Raw genomic sequence first — 18,824 nt, forward strand, 5'->3', positions numbered from 1 at the left:
GCCGGCCCGGCCCGCCCCGCCCGCGGGCTCCCCCTACCTGTCCCAGCAGCCGCCAGCGGGCTCTCGCCGCTCCCGCACCGCTCCCCTCGCCCCTACCCGCGGCCGGGCGGCGCGGAGAGCCGGCAGCCTCGGCCATGCGGCGGCGGGGAGCGCTGCCCTGGCCGGCGGGGACTTGCCGCCGAGCCTCCAGCGGCTGCCAGGACCGCCCGGGCTAGCGCTTGAGGGGGAGGGAGCGGGTGGCCATCTTTGTTAAGGGCAGCGCTGAGGAGACGGGCTGCCGGCGAGGAGCGCCCTGCCGCCGCTATCGCTCCCGGCTTCTCAGGCGCCCCGGAAGAGCGGGAGCGCGCCTCAGAACGGGTCGCCCGCGCTCTGCCCGCCCCGGGGCGAAACCGTGCGTCAAACGGCTCGAGGAGCCGCGCCAGCCCGCCCGCCGCGGCTCCGCGCCCCCGCGCTGACATCAGCGGCGCCGGCTGAAGGGCCCTGTCGCCATCTTGACTACGGGCAGCCCCGCGAGGGACCCAGGAGCTGCTCCTGCTCGCCTGCCATCTTATCCCGGGCAGCCGCGCCGGAGGGGGAGCGGGTCCAGTCCCGCCGGCGACGGCGAGTCCTTGCGCGGGCGCTGCCCGGCCTCGGCGCGGCGGTGAGGGGCAGGGCTGGCGGGGAGCGGGCCGGGCCAGCCGCTCTGGTCCTCGCGCGGGCCGGAGGGGAGGACGGGGCCGCGGGTGGTGAAAGGCGTGGGGCCTTTCAGTTATCGTGCCAGGGGGTTCCGCTCTTGCTGCCAAGTTACCCTCTGGAGATAAAGTGATTTTATTGTTATAGGATACTTCTAAGGAGGGAGGAAATCTTCCCAAAACCTTCCCGGTTTTTGGTTTTGCAACATTTGAACATGCACAGTTTTACCTTCCCTTCTCTTCATTGATAAATTCGTGAGAGGTGAACTTTCAACCGCCAGGAACCGCGCTTTGGTGTAACGTAGCACGTTAATATGCAAGCTGAGCTGTGTGTGCCAGTTGTTAAGAAATAGCATAAGTTGTACTGTTTCTTCTCATCTGATTACCTGATGAATCAGTCCCGTATCTTTGAAAGAGACGAAGTTTTACCTGCCGTTTATGTTACGTATATTTCACATGCACAGTGTAAATGATCAGCAGTTTGGGATTTTCAGAGGTTTCAGGTTGACTGTCAAGAAATGAAGGTTGGGACGTCACGTGTTGGACTGCGAAATCTTCTCCAAGGGCTGAGCTTCAGTGTCAAACACTGCTCTAAGCATAACCATCTTCAAACAATATGTCTTTATAGTGAAAAAATAAAACCTAAAAAATGCCACATGTTGGACCGTTCAGGAAGTATTTGCACACCCAAGACTCTGCCACCTGGAAGCATCCTGCCGTGGAGATTCTTTTCCTGCAAGGTATGCTGTTTAAGTAGGGACTTAATGTCAACAACCACCTTGGCACATCTGTTAAGGAAGCAAGCCAGCCATACTTTTCAAATGTCAAGGAAACACATTTTTCCTAAAGCGTTTGAAGCATGGGGATAAATAATAAGATTTTAGTTATGTTCAAAGACATACACCGTTGTTCAACTTTCCTGTACTGCTTTGATGTAAAGTTGCATTTTGGTTGATTTTCCTGCTGCGGCAATGTTTAAGAAATTAGTATCTCCCGGAAAAATTCAGATAAAGTGTCAGGAGAAAAATGCAGGGAGAGGTCAGCTAGCGTAGAGGCGACGTGCCCAAAGTGATGACACCAGACTTAACCACTGTGAGCTGGCTCAACAAAACCTGACCTTTTCTGTGCTGACCAGTAAGTCATGGTTTGCACCATATTAAATACTAAAATATTATATTGACTTCCCATAATTGTATGCACATGTGATAAACTATACTTTAAAGGGTACTTTGATTTATTTCTGTATGTAAACGTTGTGTAAATTGGTGGCAATGTATCATACACAGAGTCAGAAAATGTTCTGAAATAATTTCATGTCTTCTGTTCCTGTGTTTCTAACACAGAGTTTGCTGGTTATTATTAAGGTATTATAAAAGCTTACTGCAGTACGAGAGCCTGTAAACCGATTTATGTGCATAATGCATAAATGCTGTTTAAAAAGACAGGTGTTTTGGTTTCTTTTATCTTAAACATGTTTTCAGATAGATGTGTGGTGGTTCTAAAATTGTCTCAAGTTGACAGTGTTTCTTCAAGTGTGACCCAAAGATCATTTTACTGTAACCCTCTTGTTTCTAACCATAGTGTAAACAGTTCCCAAGTCTGTGTCTGAAATGTAAACGTTTCTATGAGAACATATGAAATCATGATGGATGAGAATGTGTGGTTCTGTTTATTCATTGGCAGCTCACCAACACAGTTAGAAAAGCTGGTTTACGACACTGATTCCAGGATACAAACAAGTGGTTTTCACCTGAAAGGAAGCTGTGCCTGTTTGCTTTGGAGCAAGTGTTTGCAGACTGATTGTTACTGAGATCCTCTGCTATCCTCAAAATCTAGATGCTCTTCTAGGTGATTCATTTTTCCCCAGGCAGGGAGGTGTACAGTAACTCTTAATATATACCTACACTGTGGCCACCGGCTCTATATAATATTTCCGGATAAATGCAGTGGGAACTGTTGAAAACAAAAGGAGGAGAATCGTCAAAAGATTCATAAAGTGTGGAACTTGCCAAAATAAGTTGTGGATGCTGAAATTTTATATAGGTATAAGGGGATACATGTACGTGAGAGAGACCTTTAAAATATCCAGAAACCACATTCAGCTCAGGAAGTTCATGAGATAAAATTGTTGAAGGCTGGAGGAATACCTTTTGGGGAAATATCATCTGTGCTTGTCCTATTGTTATGCTTCCCTAAGTTTCCATTTGTGGCCACTGTGGGGTTTTTGTTTGCTTGCTTCTGGTTTGGGGAACGGTGTTTTCTTACAGCCATTTTTCCAGTGACTGGGGAGAGGGTGGTACAACTAACACATCCCGCAATTTCTTTACCTTGACCAATTACACAGTTTCTCCAGAGCTTCTCTAAGGGCTTTCAAGGTTTCTTTGACTTGTGCTTCTGATTTGATATACTGGGCTAGAGGGACTGTTGGTCTGAACCAGTAATGAACACTCATATGCTTTCATGAATGATGTGGTTTACGTTCGTAGGGAGCTCGGTAACCGGAGCAGACTGTTCCTCCTCCTTTCAGAGTCTATTCATAACATTCGCATTTTAGATCGCATGCATTTGTGAAGACAAACCAAGAACAAACCAACAGTTCTTGATGCAAAGTGAGGACGGGCTGAAAAGTATATGCTGCTTTTTAAGATTAGACACATTCACATAATACATTGAGTGTTATAAAATGCTACTTTGTGTGATTCATGCAGTGTTATGCATACGTGTTGTTACGCTTATTCGATCAAACAAGTTTACAGCAAGCAAAAAAAAAGTAGCATTGTGCTAGCAATTTTAACACATTTTTAACATTTTTACAAGAGAAGACAGCTTTGTTGGCAACGAGGTAGCAGGATCATGGAAAACCAGATCCTTAAGCTCATTCCTGATTAAATTGTTGCAGAACCCATATCAGTTCACTGCTTCATTCTGCACCTTACGAACATTTGTACTAACACTTTTGAGGAGGCAGAGCAAGAACAAGCTGCCAGAACTCCTAGGTACAGGGACAGAGGTGTGGGCAGCATTCTTGTCTAGGAAAGGAAATGAGAAATGATACTTTAAAGCTAGAAGAATTATGAGAAAACACCTCTGAAGAAGGAAAAATAACAGAATTCAGTAAAAAAATAACTAAAAACTAGTTCTAGAACAGAGCAAACATATTTACGTGTAATCCGTTAAGAGCATACATTAATAGTACCCTAAATTTTGAAGAGAAGACCTCAATAAATGTGTCAAGTAAAACACATTTGACAATGCCTCCCTAAAAGATCAGGAAGAATTGAAAAGAAAAACTTACTCCAACTGTGGTTTTCCTTTTTAACGGCACATACTACTGTAATAATGCAAAGTTGGTTTTGGATCTGTAGCTCAGAAATTATCATTATTGCCTCAATATATTCATATTGGAGTACAGAGTGCTGGCTTGTAGCCATTGTTGTCTTTCCATACTTGGCAGGAAGGAACAAAAATCCCTTCCAAAAGGAAGCAAAATACACCCATAACAACATCACAGCTTTTGTACAAGAATCTTCTGAAATCAGAGCAGGAAAACTGGAATGACATTTCAGCAAGATACAAAGCTATGACAAAAAGAATCAAGAAAAAATTAGAAGAATTGCACAAGTATACGTTCAGTTCAGGAAGCCCAAGGGTAAGTGGCAAAAAACCCCCCAAAGATTTCTCATCATTGCATACCAACAAAATGCAGTGAAGCCATTCCTGCTACAAAATGCTGTTTTACTGATCATTTTATGGTGGTAGTTTTGAGTTTTGAATATTTTAATAATTCTGGATAGTAACAGCATGTGTTTAGAACAGTTTATACCTGTTACGATGGTGTATTTACCTTAATTTCTCCATAGGCAAAAGCAAATAAAGATTAACTATGATCACCTGACATTTTGATAAAGAATACTAGATGTAAGTTACAAGAGCAATTGCAGGTGATCTGAGCCTTTTGTTAAATTTAGAGCAGGTATAGGTAGCTGAAGTACCCTAACTTTGAAAGAACCTTTCTGATGTATGCGATTCCTTCTTTAGTACCAAATGTATGTGCTATATTCTGTCATTTGTATATGTTACAATTGTGTTGTACAGAGCAATGATCGAATATAGGGATTCTAAGGAAACAGTCTACACCGGACTTGAAACATTCTTGTTTTGTATTGAACAGATCAGATTTGGAGAGAATGTGTACTTTGAAGAGAATGGCTGCATATTTCTTTCAAAAGCAGATGATGGTAAGGAATTTCTCTTCCTAACATGGTATGATTGTTAAAAATGTTGTGCATCTGTCCCTTAGTGGACTTCTCTTACATGAAAGCTTAGTTGCTCTGTTTCTTAAGTAAACTAAAAATACTTTTTATAATTCTTTGATGATTGATTATTAATTCTAGAATCCTGAATCTGAAAAGGTGAGGTGAAGAGAATTAGGGAATAATATATATTGATACTAAGGTAAGTTTCTGGAGAGGAAAGAGAGAAGTTCTTTTCAGAGCCCTAACTTGACATTTTGAAAAAGGAAAAGCACATCCATGCTCTTATTTCTGAATAAATGAAAAAAAAATTACTAATTGTATTTAGTAAAAACAACTGTGCTTTAGGTATCTGAACTTCAAAATTTAATTTACTAGAAGCCAAGATCTATACTTCAAAAATATTTTTAGTACTAACTACAAGACTTTTTTTCCTGGAATTGTAATTTTTTGTTTATTTTTACAAAGCGCATTTGGAAATACCTTGCAAGACAAATATTTGGTGTTAATAAATTCCAGTAGTAAGCCTGTGAATATTGCAGGCAGACTTGTTAAATACAGGTATTAACAACCACTGTTCATTGTGACAGTGCCTTAATTACAGGATTTTTTTGCTATCTCTTTTTTATGTAGCAGATGAAGGAAATGTTGACATTTTATTCAGTACTGAAGATTGTGGCTTTTCTGATGCCTTTATTCAACGGATCAGAATTTCCCCAGATCAGAGATACATGGCTATCAGCTTAAAAAGTGAAAATTCTGAAGAGGCAACCTGTGTTATTATGAAACTTGGTTGTTTTCCTGTCGTGCAAAAAGTAATTCCAAATGTATTTAATTTTGGTAAGTTGTTTATAAATATCCTGTGGATCACACCAGCTTTCAACACAACATTTTTATTAGTCTACAAATAATATTAAAGTATTGTCAAAAAAAAGGAAGCAACATTTTTAGATTTAATCCTTATAGCTGTTGAATTGTTTCTTATTTAAGATTTCTTCCACACCGCACAATTACAAGTTCTCTGATGTGGATGAAAATGACTGCTTTCATGATACAAGTTTTCCTTCATTGTAAAAGCAAGCATTTATACATGTTTGAACAGTCATGCATATCATTCTTTTTATTTAATTCAGTCTGCTGCTTTAAAAATTTACTGACATAACTGTTTGCAATATAAAGATCTCTTTGAGAAACGTTCCAGTTATGAAACCCTTACAGCTACAACTGAAGTCACTGACAGCTGGAGGCACTTAGCTTCACTGAAAAGTATGCAAGTGCTCCCTACTGTTAAGTCTTGGCTGGAATTCCAACTGGGCTCTAGGACGTGGGTCATAATTCAGAGCGCAAACAAGTCAGTCAGGCCTTGAGTCAATTCTTTCAGAACAGATTAGAGATCTTTACATTGCTATTAAAATAAGCAGAGGTAAACTGAAGTGAATGGGAAATGCTTATTTTTTTTTAATAGTGTGTTAAAGAATATAACAAAGAGTGCAGCAGCATGTATACAGTGTTCCGCATCTTGTATTTTGGATTATATTGTTAGATGTCATCAAGTATATATAATATAATACAGTAAGCAATTTGCCTGGGCAGGGCAAGAATTTAAAACTTTAGGTAAAACTTCCTAGTTACAGAAATGAAGAGTAGCAAGAATTTACTGTTGTAAGTATTTGCACAATTGAAGCTTATAATGCATGTTGAAAACCTGGCCTGAAAATCTGCCAGTGACATTTTTCACTATGCTTGATTTGAACATGTATTTAGGTTTGTCTGGAAGAATCAGTACATTTAAGAAATCAACTCCCTGTTGCCTATGTAGTTGTAAGATTATGGCAGATAATAAGAGTACAAAAAATAACTATCAAAATGGGAGAGATTACACCCATTTTTTAAACTTACTCAGCTGTAAGTGAGGTATAGAGGTATCATGAAGTACAGAGGTGCCTCAGGCATGACCAAGAGAATTGGGTCTTACGACAGCTCGCGAAGTATATGCTTGTATTGCATGATACACAATAGCAGGCAGACAAAGTTCTTGAAAATTTACATCTGTTGTTTTTTAAACGCTAGGCTATAGAAGAACTTGGATTTCCCTTCTAAAGGCTTGTCTTCATAGTGAACCCTCAGCTGCCTGTGCACTTGGGAGCCACATTGCTGTTCAGACAGCAGATTGTTTGCATTACTTCAGCGTAGTGCTTCCTTGGGTTTTGTACTGAAAATTAGTATTTATGCATAAGACAGCATACAAAAGAACTTTTTAAAGCTTACACATTAAGCATCATTCTGGTGGCTGTATGAACAGCAGAGATAGCAGTAATTTGCCTTGATCAGTCAGATTATTAAACTTTGGAATAGCAAGGTTCCTGTATTTACATGTTTCTAATGTTGGTGAACACATATACAAGCATAGAAAACTCAAGAGTTTTTATCTCAGCAGTACCCATGGGGCACATGCATTGTCTCTTTTCTCTAAATGGTTTGCATGCAGTCACATGCAGTGGTGCAGAGCTCATATGCTTTTTATTATCTCACTGACTCCATATGAACCTCTGTTTCTCTGCTCAGTTTTAAACAGCCTCCCATCTTCTATTTTCCTGTTACCTCCAGAACCCCCACTGGGTCAAGAGCTTCCTCTTCCTGGGTCCTGGAACATTCTCCTCTGCCTTCTTTTTCTGTTTTCTTTTTTTCAAATATATTATGAGATTCTTGTGTTGTGGGATTCAGAGAAAACGTGGAAAAATCTTTTTGTGGCTTACCCCAGCCTCTGGGATGTAGAACTGCTGTCCTCAGTTCCATGTCAGCTGCAACCCACCTTTTTCAACATTGGGTCCAGTGTTCATGGAGTTTGATTTTTCTCTCAGTAATAGCATATACTGTTCCAAATTTGATATGCATTTGTCTTTTTTCCAGAATGGGCTACAAATGATGTTCTGTATTACACAAGTCAGAAGAACCTTAAATGCCAGAATGTGTTTATGACCACTTTCACTAACCAGAAACATACTAAGTTAGTTTATACAGAACAAGATGCAAGGTAATACCTAAAATATAACAAGTCCTTTACATATTCTAGAGTATTTTATATGTAAAATATAAGTGGTTTGGAAAACAAATTCTTCCATATCATATTTCAAATGGTAAAAGGCATTTTTAAGTTGTGTTGTGCTGTCAGTAGTGCCTTATGCGGTCTAGAGAATGTGCTCTGTTCTCCTCTTGATCTGTGATCAAGAGAGATTTAACTTACCTCTCTTACCTCACGAGTTCAGCCGAGTTTATAAATGTCAAGGTCAGTCTCAGGTCAGGGTGTCCTTTAATGAATGTGTGACAGTTTCATACAGGGTGAATCAGACTGTGGATTTCATTTTGTTTTCTCTGCTATTGATGTCTGATACATCTTTTAAAAAACATAGAAGTTCGGGCTAATCCTTGCTCTGGGTAATGGATGAGCAAAATCATTACAGCATTCCCAGAGACAGAACTATTGTTGACTGAATACCCTCTCAATAACCTTTCTTTAAGCAGTGGTTCAGGAAGACAAGAAGGCTCTTGCTAAATTGAGTGCAGAACTAGTTTTTCAGCCATGTGGTAGATTTATACGACATTCCATAAATGTTTGTGATTATTCTCAATTCAATTTACATATTCAGTAAAGAAATTTCAGTTATACTTTCATCTACAAGAAACAGAAAAAAATCTGCAGTTGAGATAGATGGAGTAAATAAGATCCTTTTGTTCCAGCTGCACTGAATGCATAGTTTTGGAAAATCAAGTTGCACTGACCTGACACTTCCCCACAGGGAAACTGTTGGCATAATTCTGAAGGTCATGGTCATTACAGTAAATCTACTAGAAACTTACTCTAAAGGTTCATGTGCTATTGCAGCTCATAACTGAACTCACTTGTTCACCAGCAATGGCAAGGCATTCTTTTGTATTGCCATTGAGCAGTTCCGTTCTACATCTCACCAGCTCCTTTAGGTGCAATCAAATATCTTTTTTTTAGAAGCTGAAAATTTCTTGGCTTACTTATAAAAGAAAGCTACAAAGACCAAAAAATTGTAATATCAAGGTCAGAGTCCTTGGGGAGAAGTGTAACCTGCATTTCAGCTTGACTCCCTTAGAGGTAAGGTCAGCAGTGCTGGACTGTTGGAATCTCTACTGAATGCAGTGCCGCGCTCTTGCCAAATTTGTGTGTATTAGAGGCAGGAAGCTGATTCCTTGCTGACTTTAGATCCCCCAGTGTGCCTGTCCTCCTAAAGATGTCCAGAGGGTGCAATTAGAAAAAACAATAGTACCAAAAAAATTTTAGTTCCTCCACCTGCAAATAATTAAAGACACTGAATGCTATCTAAGGCATCTTTTCCTTCACCAGCCAAATATTTTGAAGTCTAGAGGGACCATTACTGCAGTCATGTATCTCATCTGTATAATGCAGATTAGGGTACTCAACCCTGCAATTCTTGATGAAATCTTCTGGATCTTTGAGTTGGACATAGTTTTGCTTTTAGAGACATCCAGTCTTAAAGAGTCAGAATAGCAAAGAAACTGCTATGTCCCAAGATGTGACATTCCAGTTACTTAGGATGACTCATTAGATATTTGAATCTGAATTTCAGCCTGAACTTGTCTATTAGCATCCAGCCACTGGTTATCATTCTGTTTTCTGTTTCTAGCTTTTAGAAACATTTAAAATGAATAGATAGTTCCTAGATTCTTAGATAGTTCCAAACGCAGTGCCCAGGTTCCAGCTTTATCACTGCAACACTGTCTTCTCATATAGGCCTCTATCCTTTTTTTAAAAATAGTCTTTTTGTCTTACTTGCTTCAGACAAAGTTAGGTCCGTAACAGGATTTTTATCAATTTCTCTTTATAATAGCTCCTATTTTTCTTTTGTTATTATTGTTCCCACATGATTTTAATTTAATTAGACATTATTACTTTTTTTAAAAAAAATAGGGTTATGAGCGCTATAAAAAGTTCTATGTTTTGCCTGAATTTTAAAGCCAATGAGCTTCCAGGCTCTCTCAGTGATGCAAAAACCTGGATTCATTTGGGCGACAACTGAACTGCTTTCCTTGCAGATTTCAGGTTCCACGCACAAGATTATGGGTTTTTGAATCCCAGGATAAATGCAGCAGAAGGGGGTTTGGGAATCAGATAGCGTAGAATTTCTCCAGCCTACTTACAGGCATGCTGTTCCTTACCTTGCAGATGGAAGCCCATGATTGTGAAACAACCAATGTATTTTTAAAATACTAATCAAGTTTAAGCTTTGTTTTTTTAAAAAAATTATTCCTTATAGATTCTTTGTGGACATACATTGCACAAAAGATAGGCGTTTTCTCACTATCAACAGCAACAGCAAGACAACCTCAGAAGTCTGGCTGGTTGACTGTAGACATCCTTTTAAGTTACCTGCTCTTGTACAAGCACGAACCAAAGGGGTCATTTACCACATTGAGCACAGAAATGACGAGTTATATATTCTTACTACGTATGGACAACCTGCAGAATATAAGGTAATTTAAACTGGTAATAAGATTCGTAGAACTCATTCAGATACCTGTTGCAGATCATATAGATACAGTAAGGCTGGCTTTTAGTTCTGTGCTTCACAGCTTACTGAAATAATTTAAAAGAATTACACAGAGAGCTGTATGGATTGAAAGACCGATAGTGGTACATGGAGTCTTGCCTGTGGCATGCCAGTTAGATTCTAACTCCTTTGGCAACGTCAGGAAACGAGTATGTTTTAACAGCCATTTTCCCTATATTAAAATTTAAGTTGGTGATCTCAATCTGTATAACCAAACCACCTACAGTTCTGCTGGCCACACTGAAAGCACTTATTGCATGAAAATCTTCTATAGATTAATTTATGAGAACTGAATGTACTTTTCTGAATGGAATTGTTCTTCCATTTTACCTGAGTAAAGGAAGTTCAAAAACCTCCAGTTTTAGTCAAGCAAAACCCTCCAATGCAAACTAGTAATTTTTTTTTGCAGTAAAAATATTGCATGAGATCACCTATATGTCTGTCCATCTCATTTGTAACCCTTACTACATCTTATAATGCAAGGTTATTTTGTGTTTTGGTTTTTTTATAGTTGATGAAGGCACCAGTAGCTTCCAGTGGAATGGAGAACTGGCAGTTAGTTTATGCACTGGAAGAGAAAACCAAGCTAGTAGACTTGGAGATGTTCAGTGATCACTGTATTATGTTTCTGAAGAATGCTGGTCGCCTTTACTTAAATGTGATTTCTTTTGATTCATATTCAGTTCAGTCAATAAAGGTATGTTTTAGCTTTTTTTTTTAGCATAATATTATAATGAAAGCAAAGATAAATTCCAGGAGTTGAAGTATTTTGGAAACTATAATACTGCCAAGTTTGTCGTTATGAGTAATTGTATTACCTGTGGCTGTTCTTCAGGATTTCATGTGGTGTCTGACTGGAGTACTTAGAAAGTTAGAGAGCAGCTCTCCTAGGAGTCAGTTCTTTCTTCAATTTATTGTAAAGAGCTGTCAAGCTCTTAACAATACAGCTGATTTCTAATGTAACATGCAACCTGATTCCCTAAATACTCAGTTTTACTTGGCCTGTTTTTGGTTACACTCATCAGCGTGAGCAAGGAAATAAGCCTGGCCCTCTCACAGAAGAAAGATTAGAACATTCAGAAGACAAACACGGACACTGTCCCATAATAAATGGGAAGAGTTGATATTGCAGTACAATTTGTGCAAAGTATTTCTTCCCTTCTCTAGTTGTTGCTAAATACTTGTGAATTAAAAACAAAGTGATTCAATTCAAAACCACAATTTCTGAAGACCATTCAGACGAAATATTTAATTGATTTGTTTGCCTGAAAGATACAATCTGAAGAAATCGCAAGTTTATTGCGACATGCTACCAATGCTGCATTCTATAAAACGGCTACAGAAAAAGGTTTTCAACAAAGTACACTGTATGGTCTCTGAAACCTTTCATTTTTTAAAATGGTCTTAGTTTATTTATTCAGAAAGGGTCTGCAGTTACTCTGGGGGACTTGGACTTTTGCTGCCATTTCAGAAGTCTCTAGCAACCTAACCCAAGTAAGCAGTGGCCTGGCAGAGAGTTTGACTATGTCCCTGCTGCTCTCAAAGAATGAATCTTGATTTCTTTTATTCTTAGCAGAGTTAAAAATCTTAAATATAATAGCAGTAAGTGTCTGAGGGTGAATGTGCCAGGAAAAGGTTTTGTTCTTCACAATGGCTGGCACTAGGAACAAAGTTAAGAGGCAGGGGTTTTCAGTGGCTTAGCATTACTGAGCTAACTCACAGCAAAAGCATAACAACTGACATGAACTTGGCTGTATAACATGAAGTAGGACTGGAAATCAGAGGGGAAATAGGATCTAAATAAAAACAATACAGAACAATTTCAAAGAATGTTTTAATTAAAAAAAAATCTGCACTGATGCCCATTTGAAACTGAATTTGGATTTATTTGGATTTATTTTTCTTCTTATTTCGTTGAATTTTACCCAGTGGCCTTAGGGGAAAAGTTTGCCAAAGTCTTTCACTTTTTGACTGTTTCATTACTGAATTTAAAAGAAATACAGATTGTGCTACATACAAACTAAAGATAATTACCTAAGTCTTTTCCTCTGAAGGACACACTAGGCAAAATTTACAGAAGCAGTGTAAGGGTCTCACTTGAAATGCCCTGTTTTCTCAGCTACCTATGTGGGCCTGTGAATTTGAATTGGAATCTCATCCTGAACATACCACCAGTACTTGCTATTTTCAGCTCACCTCTCCAGTACACCCCCCTAAGCGTTTTGCATATTCATTTAAAGAAAATAATCTCATTGAACAAGCTGTGCAAGAGGTACCAATTATTACAAATTGTCACACTACACGTTTACTAGCTAAAAGCAAGGTAAGATTTTTCAGTCCTTTTCCCATTCCCTTTATTCTTCCCTTCCTCCCCACCCATTTAAAGAAAATGCATTTGGCAGGGAATAGAGATTAAAAAAAAATGTAAAGAGCAGTTGGTGCCATAGTTACTAAACAGTGGGTGTTTTCTTCAGTGCTATAGAGAAGAACGAGTCACGATAAGATTTTTTTTTCCATTAACCTGGGAAACCTACAGGAGATAACAGTACACGATGAGTCAAAAATCTTAGCATAGTATAACTTAGAATTGCTAGTTGATGTATGGTATCGTACTCTCCATCATAAATGAAAAAGATGCCAGCTGTTGAAAAGAACGCCCTACAACCAGCTGCACAGTGTAGATCAAGAAAGGAAAGTTTTAACAGCCTGAGTTTAAAAAACTTGGAGATGTTAATAAAGAGTTTGTGCTGCAGTAAGTGGTAAACTATTTTGTTAATAATAGATATTCTTGGTGTTAAAGGGGGAAGGAAGACTTGGGTGCTTTGGTAGTTTAAAAACTCCTCAGGTGTTGCACTTAAATGAATTTTATACTCTGCATCCGTAAGCCTACACAGCAGAGGTTCAGTCTCTTGCTTTATTTTTCAAGAGTGCTTTATACATTCTAAGTGAAAAAAATTACTGTAATCAAAAAAACACATTTTAAAATAAATAATTGAAGTTTTCATTGCCATGTGTCATTGAGATTTCTGAAATGTCCTTTATTGTAAAATACTCCTTCATTTCCAGGATGAAACTTTGGTGCCAATTACAGTTTTTCATAATGTGAATTCTAAAGAGCTACACAGGAAACCACTTCTAGTTCATGTATATGGAGCTTATGGCATAGATTTGAACATGAGCTTTAAAGAAGAGAAGCTGATGTTAATTGAAGAGGGTTGGATATTAGCATATTGCCATGTTAGGTAAGTCAAATATAACATGGAATTAAGAGTTTAATCTGTGGGATATACAGATATTTCTTGATATGCAACTGAAGAGGTACAGAAATAATGTTTTCCTGTAGCTATACCTAATTCTTCATCTTTTCACTTCCATCTCTTTAGTTGTTGGGGTTTTTTTTTTAAGTAGTTTTTAACAAAAAAAAAAATTTACATCAGGGAAAAAAAAATATGCTTTCAAGACCACATACTGTATTTAGGTTTCTTAAATCAACAGGATGGTTGTATATAACTTCTAGTCTTTTGAAGTCTCATTATTCTTGTCTGATCTTTGCTCAAGAAGAACTTGGTAAGATGTTCAAATTGCAATGACACGCTACCTCTCTCTCTCTTTACGAGGGCATTGTGTGCTAACGTTCAGTCTGTGTCTTCTGAAAGCCATTTGCCTACTACAGTGACAACTAAGCATTTAACCTGCATCTCTTGTTCTTTTATGGGCTAAATCCTCTGTCTACAGTTTAGCTACAAATCCACTAGTTTTATAAAACCACGGTGTACAATAGACTTCACATTTTCATTGAGATAATAATTCAATAGGTAAAGAAGATAACAAAAGAACCACTTTAGGAAGGGGAAGGAAAGGGGAGAATGAGCAATTGATTGAAATACCAGTTCCAAAACAAATTCATCATACAAATATATTCAGTCTGCTAGTGCAGTGGCGAGCATTGTGCTATTCCCTCTAACTTACAGTCTTAGATGAGGGTGGATTCTTCATCCAAAGATTAAGAATTTTCACAGACTAATCAGTTAATATTAAACCTGAATAAGGAAACATCAGGTGGCTTAGAACCAAAATTATAGTTGCATGAAAAGGCATAGAAATAAATTTTTAAATTCTGTGAATATTACGAAATGCAGCATTTCAAGTAGAGTTTGAAATTCACAAACTAGAAAAAAAGAAACTTTCTAACAGTCACAAAATTTAAGCTATGCAGAAGACATCTTGAGAGTCTCAATATGGAGCTGAAAAATACTATTTTAATGTTTTTAATAGATGCTAGGGTTAGTGATAAGTATTGAAAATGTTTTGGCTATCTTCTTAATAATTTCCTGTATAAAAAGATAATATGAGTGTCTGATTGCATATTAGGAAATGGCACTGTCATTGCAGGCAAAGCGGTGCTTTTCCTGTGGGTTCCAGGACACAAGGGCACGGAGTGCCTTTATGCAGTTAGGATTTTCACCAATCATCATGCATGAATTTTGTTTGCACATTGTGTATTTTAGCCATAAAGGACAAGAATAAAGAAGAGTTAATTGGGAAGGCAAACTATGGTTTTGAAATTCTGGGGCTGTCCTTTCATTATCTGAAGCTTTGCCGTGTAACGTTTTCCAAAGAGACTCCAACTTGAATTGCTTTAAATTTCAGGGGTGGAGGAGAGTTAGGCCTTAGCTGGCACAAAGATGGATGTCAGCATAATAAATTCAAAGGTCTCCATGACCTTAAGGCTTGCATCATGCTGCTGCACGAACTAGGATTTTCTCAGCCAAAATACACGGCGCTAGCAGCTGCCAGTGCAGGAGGAGTTCTTGCAGGAGCCCTGTGCAACACCGATCCAGAACTTCTCAGAGCCGTGGTTTTACAGGTGAGGTGCTGCAGGCCTTTTATGGAATATGATGTTAAAGTGTATTTTCTGTTTCATTCTACTAGTTTCAGAATTGCAAACATTCCAATTCAGAATTGACTTTCCTCATTTATGTGAGGAAAACCTTGACCTAGGCATTTGAGTTCCTGTGTCCTATTTGCCAACTTCTGTTTTTGTTTTTTGTTTGTTTTTTTTTTTAAAAAAAACTTAAGGCTCCTTTCGTAGATGTTCTAAATACAATGATGAAAACTTATCTCCCACTGACAATTGAAGAACGGGAAGAATGGGGAAATCCATTAGCAGATGAAAAATGTATGAAGTATATCAAAAGCTACTGTCCATACCAGAATATTAAGCCACAGGTAAAACTATGCTTTCTGTGTGGAATACTACAGTATTAAAGTGTAGCAGTTCATAAGAAAACCAGAAATGGATAACTGGAATTAAAAAAACAGTCTATTTTATCTTTTCAGTGCTTTAAAACTCCATATTTTAGAATTGTCCTAGCTGCTGCTTTGTGTTAAAATGAATCATCAACACAAATATAAACTATTTCAGTAATAATGTTAGCAGTATTTGGAGTCATAAGTGACTACTGAAATTAACCAAACGCCATCTCCTAAATAATCAGTAGATTTAAAAAACTGTTTTTGTTATAGGACTGCCAGGAAGTAGTAGATTATTCTACCGTATAACAAACCTCAATGTGTAACATATGATCTCCTTTTGTGGGGGGTTTCTGTTGTTCTACTGGATTTTTCAGAGATTGTCACAGGAGGAAGGAGGCATTTTCCACTGATCTTACTATATAAAAACAACTACTTTTTATGTGTAGAAAGATTGCAAAAGTAAACCTCAGCTACTGTGCTGAGGAGAACCATGCCATGATTATTAGTCCCCTTTTTTTGTAATCACCAGCAAGCAGACATGTGTCAGACCTTCACCAGTGGGGAGAGGATGTTTTTGATTACTTTTTGCAAATAGATGATCACCTAATAAGTAGTCATTTTTCAGACCAAAATACTTTTTGCAGTTGGAGTGATACAAGTGCCTTTTTTTAAGAACAGGTAATTATGCAATAGGTGTGTGTTTAGATAAACCATAACAAGTAGTACATTAAGATAAATAGAGAAGAATGTTACTTCATGAGAAAAATCAGTTGTCAAGTCTTAACTGGTTTTGTTTTTTAATCTCAGTATTATCCTTCAGTTTTTATCACGGCGTATGAAAATGATCAACGGATACCACTAGCCGGAGTTTTGCGATATGTTCAGAAACTTAGGAAGGCTGTACTAGATCATGCCAGCAGAACAAGTGAGAAAGGTAAGAATAAGAATATCACATATACACAGAGTTAACTAAAGCAGAACATTAGTAGTCATGTAATTAAACACCATAGAGATTGGCCCCTCCTTAAATGCATTCATTTGTACAATAAGATCCAGTTCCTAAAGCTCTGAAGTAATTTCTGTTATCTGCAAAGATGAAGTGTGCAGTCATGCTGTAAATAAACAAACCTCAGCTTCTAAGATGCACTCTCCAGAGCCTTAAGAGGGATCAGATATCTCTGTATTGTAGATCTGCCTGAAAATAGTTAAACCCATATGTGTTTAATACTAACAGTGACAAACTGCAGTAGGCCCAGGAAACCCTCTGAGATGAGAAAAAAAATAAAGACTGGGAGAATAGGAGTTGGGCCCACTCTTTCCTAGGCCTCAACGTGTGGTGACTGTTGGACAGGGCTAGGTGAACCCATACCGTCTAGTCCAGCTGCTGATACTGTCAGACTGCCGTTCTCAACAAGACATGGATAAAAATCATATTTTTTTTTCTCTATAAAAATCTACTTTTCCCAGTTTGCTAAAACTGCAGGGGTTAGTCCAAGTTAGAATGACAGCAGTGCCAAGGCATAGACGCTGTTATACCTGAAACTTAACACTAGCTTTGGGACTGTTTCCAGAAAAAGATGCGCTCGAGCCTTACTATTTTCTAGTACCATCTAATCTGGGGAGAGGCTTTTACCATCAGTAGCAAAATAGATCTTGAATTAGCTTTTCTAAATTTCGTTATGCCCCTTCTCTGCTAGCAGCACAACTGCAGTGGTCAAGAAAGGACAGCAGATGCTGCAGTTACCGTTGTGGTCTTTGCTCAGAAAGGAAAAAGCACATCATTCCAAAAACGCTCAGAGAGAGAACAAACATGCTAAATATATCAACATTTTTCAGATATGTAGTTAATAGAAATACAAATAATTCACCCAGCAAGCCCCTATATGATTTTTTTTTTTCCTTCTTAAAGCAATAACAGAAATTCTGTCAGGACAGAAGGCAGAATTATCTATGCCTTTTTCCTTGTTCATTCAATGTCAAGTGATTGCTAGCTTCATTGTTCCAGGAAATTGGATCCCTAGTATCATCTTAGACATCCAGGCAACTGGCAGTCATTGTGATTCATCTTGGGAGGAGTCACTGAATGAGGTATGTTCCCTTTACTGCACACATCCGTAACTTGTTGAAGGGAGGTGTCCCCTCAATTGATGCTTCAACCTCAGTCATTCATGCAGTCATTGAATGTGTGTTTGAAGTATGAAAAGAAGGAAAAAAGACACTGCAGGAAGTAAGGTTGTTCTTGCAACCTTTTATACATATTGCAAGAGCAACTGTTGGTTTTATTTGTATAAAATCATATATATATCTTGATACATATACTTTTATATATATGAGAGCCTGTGATAGAGCCAGATTATTGAACCTCATTGTGCCTTAAGCCTCAAAATAGTATTAAAGTCCCACTGTAATGTGCTGACAGCTTTGAATGAAACATTTGAGCTTGTGCAAAACGTTGTTCCAGCAGGAAAAGTCTTGCACTGTAAAGTGCTTAAAATTGTTATACTGGCTATTTACTTCCATCTTCCTCATGAGTAAAACTTGTATGATGGGTTTGACCTTCACATTTTGAAATACATATTCTGTACTATCAAAGGATGCTACTCCAGTTAGGTTTCAGCATTTTGCACTTCCTACAAGTGTGTATGCCAAAAGCCACATACTGCCAAGACCTACCATATTGTTATCAATGTCTTAGACTATCACAGTTGGATACACATCTTATTACTGCTAATTTTAACAAATCATAGCAAATACTCTTTGGTTGTTGTGGCAGTTATTCCAAAAATTAATTCTTTCAGGAAAAGCCTCGTTCTGTCTTACGATAAGGTATTGCTTCACATTAGTATGGGAAAGGAAGATTAGAATAGCTATGCAAGAACCTGACGTTTTATAGTGCAAAAAATTTTGTAATAAAAATATTTTCATTATTTTAGGTTGCAAGACACCTTGCTTTTCTGAACAAAGAACTCGAGGAAGTATGCAGTCTCCAGCATCATACCAATCCTGCAAATAGCTAATAAACACACTGGCCACCTGATGAACTTCGG

The 18,824-nt window shown here is 38.3% G+C and overlaps 2 protein-coding genes across 4 annotated transcripts in view; one reads left to right on the forward strand and one right to left on the reverse strand.

Moving 5' to 3' along the window:
* Positions 1 to 383, reverse strand: part of CAMKMT (calmodulin-lysine N-methyltransferase) — a 221,922-nt gene extending 221,539 nt beyond the window's left edge. The window contains exon 1 of the mRNA XM_075412870.1: positions 38 to 383. Coding sequence (XP_075268985.1) covers positions 38 to 136 — 99 coding nt within the window. The 5' untranslated portion in view covers positions 137 to 383. The remainder of the gene's footprint in view (positions 1 to 37) is intronic.
* On the forward strand, positions 79 to 18,814 carry PREPL (prolyl endopeptidase like). 3 transcript variants are annotated; one of them, XM_075412868.1, is made up of 15 exons: positions 79 to 640; positions 1,166 to 1,411; positions 4,126 to 4,320; positions 4,843 to 4,909; positions 5,558 to 5,764; positions 7,835 to 7,958; positions 10,228 to 10,444; positions 11,033 to 11,218; positions 12,641 to 12,844; positions 13,588 to 13,763; positions 15,172 to 15,388; positions 15,601 to 15,750; positions 16,585 to 16,711; positions 17,783 to 17,865; positions 18,711 to 18,814. In XM_075412868.1, the coding sequence occupies exons 2-15, from the start codon at positions 1,190 to 1,192 to the stop codon at positions 18,792 to 18,794; spliced, it is 2,259 nt and encodes a 752-aa protein (XP_075268983.1). In that variant the 5' UTR covers positions 79 to 640; positions 1,166 to 1,189; the 3' UTR covers positions 18,795 to 18,814. The 3 variants fall into 3 exon arrangements, with proteins under 3 accessions (XP_075268983.1, XP_075268984.1, XP_075268982.1); XM_075412869.1 differs by having other exon boundaries at positions 1,300 to 1,411; XM_075412867.1 differs by lacking the exon at positions 79 to 640 and having other exon boundaries at positions 651 to 1,411.
* The last annotated feature ends 10 nt before the right edge of the window (positions 18,815 to 18,824 follow it).

This window comes from Opisthocomus hoazin, chromosome 2, assembly GCF_030867145.1.
Source record: "Opisthocomus hoazin isolate bOpiHoa1 chromosome 2, bOpiHoa1.hap1, whole genome shotgun sequence".
NCBI lineage: Eukaryota > Metazoa > Chordata > Aves > Opisthocomiformes > Opisthocomidae > Opisthocomus > Opisthocomus hoazin.